Raw genomic sequence first — 6,955 nt, forward strand, 5'->3', positions numbered from 1 at the left:
AGAAGAGCATACACATATATAGACCCAGACATAGCAGAGATGCTGAAGGAGGATGAGGATGTCATCATAGACATTAATGTATCCTTCGATGGCACAAGAGAGGATTCACTTCCAACTACGGGAAAGGTTTGTGCATTGGTGCTGGTACCAGCGACCCATAGAAAATGGTAAAGATCCACTCTGTCACAAAAACCTTAGAGGTCATACATTTTTTAATTGAGTGGGTGCACAGAAAATGGTAGCTGTATATGATGATGATGATATATATGATGATAACGTCCTCAAAAGAATGTATGACGGAGGAACCCAGAATGCAAATGAATGTCAGATGCCCCAAAACTGTCTTTGTGGAGCCACTGCTATAACAAATGTGATGAACAAATTGTGGATTGACAGCACTTTGGTGACACAAGCAATCAGAGAGGAGTTGTGAGAGCTGATGCTGCTTCAATTGAATGTGGAAGTGTAGGCGCAGGTCCCATGACACAGTCAAGAAAGTAAATCGTCACCAGCAACAACTCAGAGGGCCTTACATATGGGTCAGGCATAGCTGATTCATGTTCTTCACATTTCAACTGCCGTACAAAATCCTTGTATGTGACAAATTGAGCAAAGTGATATGAGAATTTGTCCAAAACTGCATATTTGCCAAACAGACCAGTATTCAAAGCATATGCTCTATTGCTTGAACCAAATGTATTAAACGTGCTAATGTACTTGTAAAAGGTATATTTTATGTTTATTTGTCAGTTTAGAAGTGATATATGAATAAGAGTTTAATTAATGTGACATAAATGGTCCTATTTATGGAAAGTACATTTTAATTGCATTAGCCTCTCTTTATCGGCCATTTTCTCAAAATTACATGTTCCCTGTGCGCCAATTCATTTTTCTCAGTCTTCAAAGGACGTATATTCCCCTTATTCCACACACAGGTTCTTAGGTCTTATAGTCAGACTTTTACAGAGGCGTTTCTTTTATATATTGTGTTGTGTGGCCTCATTTGCATATTTTAATTTAAAAATAAATAAAACTTGTAATACAATAATATATTTTATTTATGTATACTTTCCACTGGTAAAGTTTCAGTCTGATGAGAGTAAAGAAATAAATCCATATTAGCCTGTAGTGCCTGGCCTTAAAACTGACTTGCCTGGTTACATAAAGGTTGAATAAAAAATAAATAAAAATAAAAAGTTGATTCAACTTGGGAAACTGATTGGATTTGAAAACGTAAGGGGATTTTGTCTTTTTTCAACCAACTTTGAACCTAAATCCAATGACATTGTGACCTTTTGGTCAGTGTATTGCATTATTGTGTCCCGGTTGAACGTGTTTTAAAGGTGGTTGGTGTTTGAGCCAATAAGTGATGAGTACAGGGTCACCTCCTTCGGAGAATTGTTGTGTAACCAGTTCAGCAGCTATTCTTGAGCATTATGTGTAGTACCTAGCAATAGAGCCGAGTTGCTGATTCTGGATCAGTGGCACAATCTCAGAAAGTAGGGGCGGGTCATCATCATGAGGCCGGATATCGTGAGATTGCATAGCAACACCAATGAGAGGCGTCCTAACTGAATAATTGCGACTGTGTCGTAAAAATAATGTTTTGGTGAAGCTCTGTGACCACTGGTGTCCTCTACGCTTAACTGCATTTACCTAGTTTATACATTCCCATAGTTATAATTTCCTCTGCGAACCACCAGAATCCGAAGTCATGGCAGGTACTTTGGCACGTAAAGCTGTTGACCACCTTAAAAGCAAGGAGTTCAGAGACTATTTGATGAGGTAAAACACATTTGGAAGATCTGGAAGATAGCTAGCTAACGAGATTAATTTTACTGTAGCGACTAGCAAGCTTGCTAACAGTAGACAGCTAACGTTAGCTAAATTAATGATCAAACAAATCAAGCTAGCTATTTGTAAATTCGTGTGCACATCTGCAGGTAGTGTAACGTTACTACAGTTAACGTTTGTTTGTGCAAATGTTTCTAACGACGTGTCCTGCTTGAAGGACGTTTGGCTTGAATGTTGTTGCTATCACCGAAGCTAACTAACTGTTAGCTGTCAAACTAGCCTACTGCTGTGTGTGCTAATGTGTTACCGGTGATGTGAGACCTATATGTATTATTAGTTAGCCCAGGCAGGATGTGAGGTGTTGATTGTTTTTCATAAGGTATATGCATATCCCTCTAACCAAACTCATTTTATGTTATGTCTGTCATCTTGGTGTCTTCATGGGAACTTTCAAAATAAGCACAGTAAGTACTCTCTGTTCATTGTGCAGGCTAGTTTAGTATTTGTCTACTAAAATCAGAATATTTTGGCTCCATTGACCATTGCAGATATACTCGTCTCTTAGGTAGTTATCGAGACTGTTTAATTGCTATGGCAGCTTGAAAACATTTGACCCTTACAGTGACTTTGTTGCTCTTTATATTCCTTGTTCCTTAAATGTAGTTGTGTACTTCTATTCCAGCACTTCTGGGGACCTGTGGCCAACTGGGGTCTGCCCATTGCTGCCATCAGTGACATGAAGAAAAGCCCTGAGATTATCAGTGGCAGAATGACCTTTGGTGAGACATGATACTGAAACATAGCTAAGCAATGGCTGATGTCTAGCCATAGCCTAACATTAGGGACACGTTTCTGCCAGGGATTGATAGTCACTCTTGTTGAAGAACTCCAGCGTCATTCTATTTCATTTCAGCAAGCCATGACACCCGCTATCACAGATTGTTTTTTATTTATTTATGGGATTCACATAAAATGTAGTAAATATAGAACCCAAAATCTGATTTAGACCCAACTTCTTCCTACCATTGAGTAAGACATAGGGAATCCAATTAATTATTTAGGGTTGCTTTTGATCATTTTATTGGATTCCTCATGTCTTACTCGTTGTTATGAATGATGGTCCAAATCAGATGTTAGGTACAATATTTATCAATCCTCTTTCTTGTGCTTTTTGAGTCAGAATGGCCCTTCATGCTTTCTTAAAGTAGAATTCCAATAGTTTAACATTCTTCGTTGAACCTCATAATCCTTTCCTGCTGTCTGACTCGAGGCAAGAAAATGTTGTTTTCTGATAAGGTTGTCCTGAAGATATGTAACTGTCAAGTGGCTGTTAATTCCTTATTTATTGAGTGTTTTTGTGTGTTCTTTTCCCGCCGCAGCTTTGACCTGCTATTCCCTCCTGTTTATGAGGTTTGCATACAAAGTTCAGCCAAGGAATTGGCTCCTCTTTGGTTGCCATCTAACCAATGAGACCGCCCAGCTCATTCAAGGATCACGACTTATCAAATACAAGTAAGCTCACAATTTACTGTACTGATTTGCTTATTTCAATGCAAAACCTTTTTTGGTTTGTACCCGCATTCCACTTTGGTTACAAAGCAACAACAACCTCCAAACATATGTGATTTATTCACTGCTCAGGTGGTTTCTCCTGTTAGTAACAAATTATTTGGGGTTCTTTCTTAGGGTATAATAGACTGAAATTTCAATGAAGCCACAGCCTTGAAGCCCAAATATTTATCTTTTAGGATTTTTCCATACGAGAATATGTTGAAAGTTGCCATCAAATCAACTGAAAATGTATAACATGGAAGCACCGTACTTCATAACATAATTTGTTTTATCCATATCCATGATAACATCTTAACTTCAATCTCTCATACTGTTTACACATAGCTCATTGTCACTAGTTATAATTTCATATGTCATTTAGACTTAATGCTGTTCAACAGAATGTGTGTCTCCAGTAATTCTGATGGATTTTTTTTCTTCTTTCCAGCATGGAGAAGAAGTCTTCTTAGTGATGGACAAATGCAAAATATATAGTTTCATTAGGAAATCGGCATGGTTTGACCCTATGGTTTTTGTGTGTATGACCATGTTTATCTCATTGCATACCTATGTAAAACTCTTAACTTAAAAAAATGTTAATTTAGATTAAACTGCTGTTGACGATCACCATCCCTGTTTCTTCCGGTATATAAGGTCAATGAATAGATTTGTTTTGCATAATGTTTTTTACGCACAAACGAATTAAATGGAATGGAATCTAGTGAGGCCCTGTTACTGATGGGATTCTTTTAAAGAGAGGGTCTATTACACAAATATTTACTGTTTATGTCCTCATTTTAATAAATGTGTTAGCAATACCAATAACACAATCTTTATCAGAATGTACAGGCAATAAAAGTTGTACTCTGGTGTGTTGTCATGGAAACATTATTCCTGAACATAATGAATAAACCCTTATCTATGTACCATGAATTAAACTTCCTCTTACACTGACCATAATTTATAATAAACTGTCTGATATCCATGAAGTGGCTGATGAGCTTTTACCTTCATAATGACTGATAACTCTAAAGCTGTGCAAGACCTTTGCCCATGAACTGCCCAATCCATACATTTGTTTATCTAAATGATTTATAATTTTTTTAAAGTGACTTTAAGATGTTACTTTTAATGGAAAGTACACATTTGTATTGTTAACCTGGACAAGCAGACCTGATTTAACTTCTAATCATCAAACCATGAATGAGTTGAATGAGATAATCCATCCACCTGACGGATGTGGCATATCAAGAAGCTGATTAAACAGCATGATCATTACACATGTGCACCTTGTGCTGGAGACAATAAAAGGCCACTCTAAAATGTGCAATTTTGTCACAACAAAATGCCACCAATGTTTTGAGGGAGTGTGCAATTGTCATGCTGACTGCAGAAATGTCCACTAGAGCTGTTGCCAGAGAACTGAATGTTCATTTCTCTACCATAAGCCGCCTCCAACATTGTTTTAGAGAATTTGGCATCCAACCGGCCTTACAACCGCAGACAACGTGTATGGCGTCGTGTAGGTGAGCGGTTTGCTGACGTTAACCTAAGGATCTGTACACAATTCCTGGAAGCTGAAAATGTCCCAATTCTTCCATGGCCTGCATATTTACCAGACATGTCATCCATTGAGCATGTTTGGGATGTTCTGGATCGACGTGTACGACAGTGTGTTCCAGTTCCCGCCAATATCCAGCAACTTCGCACAGCCATTGAGGAGTGGGACAACATTCTGCCGGCCACAGTCAACAGCCTGATCAACTCTTTGCGAATGAGATGTCGCGCTGCATGAGGCAAATGGTGGTCTGACCAGATACGGACTGGTTTTCTGATCCATTTTTAAAGTTATCTGTGACAAACAGATGCATATCTGTATTCCCAGTCATGTGAAACCCATAGATTGGGGGCTAATTAATTTGTTTAAATTGACTGATTTCTTCATATGAACTTCAACTCAGTACAATATTTACATTTTTTGCATGTTGCCTTTATATTTTTGTTCAGTGTAAAACAAATGTATTATTATTATCACCTCTTCCAGGAAGGCTGCATTCTGAATGACCTTGATGAAAGGCAACAGTGAACACACTGCTTTAGTTACATGTACTGAAATATCTTTGAAATGGTACAGTATCTTCTCTTATCATGATTTCATCTTAAATGTCTTGTTAATTTCTGTAATGTCACTTGAGGTGAAGCTAGACATATCTGCTTATCACCACTAGGGCTACGGTGATCATGAAATTTAGTCAGCCGGTGATTGTCAAGCAAATATCTTCCAGTCTCATGCTAATTGACCTTTAATTAACATAAACACATTTAACATCTCCTGGCTTCCACGCACAGCCTACAAGCCACTGATGCAGACCTTTGTGACATCTACATTTTAAAAAGTCTAATAAATCCATTATTTATTTTAGACAGGTCTAAAGAAACATGATATGAAGAAAATGTCTATTTCAGAAGAACAGAACAGCATCCTCTGCGTTGTCCTTATGTTAGGCCCTGATCTGGCTTTCACCATATGGCTCAGGGGCTACACTAGTTAATTTAGCAGACAAGATTTGTTTAGAATTCCATGGCTTCATTTTATAGTATAAAGAATACAATTGAACATAGCTGAATAAAATAGAAAGGATATTTTCTCCAAACGACTCAAATTATGATTTGAAAAAAGTTGCATGAAAGGCATGAGCTCTGCTTTGGTTTTTTTGTGCAGACTGTACACACTTCATCAGTCTCTCATTCACAGTTTGACAAGACCTTGATAATGCCTAGAATTTCCTGGCTGCATCCATTTTGTGTGGCCATAATTCCCCTAAAAAAAATCTATGCCTTTTGCGGACTGTGGCCATTGTGCCCTTGGGCTGAGTGTAATAATTATAATTCCCTTCTCCCCAATGTATGCAGAAGCACCTCTCACTCACATGGCTCTTTGTCACGTGATCGGGTCTTTCGCACTGGCTACAAGTGAAGACCGACACATCGGGGACGCAACTGCGAGTGTCCTTATCCAATTCCGAGGCACATATTGAAGCTATTGGAAGAACTGTCCACATTTACTTTTCGTCAGCCAACAAGATAAGTAGGCCTAACGAACAGTAAAAGCACTAGCCTATGTCAATCTAGTAGTACAAAAGTTAACCAATTATATTCTGTGCGAGAAATAAATATTCCAAACATAGTCCAGAACAGTTGGGATGCGATATATCCCAAATTAAAGAACCACCATCATCAAAAAAAACTTTTTTAAGCAATGAGCATGACGCAACAGATCAGAACGTTTAGCTTAAAATGTTGATAAACTATTAGGCTATTTCTTCACATTATAAGCGCAGCAATGCGCACCCGGCAGTAGGTTATATGCACAAATGCTCCATTAGCAGGAAAACACCACTCTCAAAATTGAACACAAATTTGATTATGCATGTTATTATTTTTTTAATAAAAGTGCCTTTTTATGGTTAAAATTATCTTCCCCAAACTTGAAACTCACGTTCTGCGTGTGTATGCCAGTTCGGTGCTACACCCGCTGTAAAGCGGATTAATGTGCTTCATTTTATTAACCTCTACGGGATGGGTGTCCGTAAACCGGGACGATTGTTGC

The 6,955-nt window shown here is 38.1% G+C and overlaps 1 protein-coding gene across 2 annotated transcripts; it reads left to right on the plus strand.

The window, feature by feature from the left end:
- Positions 1–1,599: 1,599 nt before the first annotated feature.
- LOC139376936 (mitochondrial pyruvate carrier 1-like) lies at positions 1,600–4,334 on the plus strand. Of its 2 annotated transcripts, XM_071119953.1 has the most exons (5): positions 1,600–1,785; positions 2,255–2,258; positions 2,477–2,573; positions 3,174–3,306; positions 3,794–4,334. In XM_071119953.1, the coding sequence occupies exons 1-5, from the start codon at positions 1,715–1,717 to the stop codon at positions 3,813–3,815; spliced, it is 327 nt and encodes a 108-aa protein (XP_070976054.1). In that variant the 5' UTR covers positions 1,600–1,714; the 3' UTR covers positions 3,816–4,334. The 2 variants fall into 2 exon arrangements, with proteins under 2 accessions (XP_070976054.1, XP_070976053.1); XM_071119952.1 differs by having other exon boundaries at positions 1,604–2,258.
- The last annotated feature ends 2,621 nt before the right edge of the window (positions 4,335–6,955 follow it).

The sequence above is a fragment of the Oncorhynchus clarkii genome, chromosome 20 (genome assembly GCF_045791955.1).
Source record: "Oncorhynchus clarkii lewisi isolate Uvic-CL-2024 chromosome 20, UVic_Ocla_1.0, whole genome shotgun sequence".
NCBI classification, from domain to species: Eukaryota; Metazoa; Chordata; class Actinopteri; order Salmoniformes; family Salmonidae; genus Oncorhynchus; species Oncorhynchus clarkii.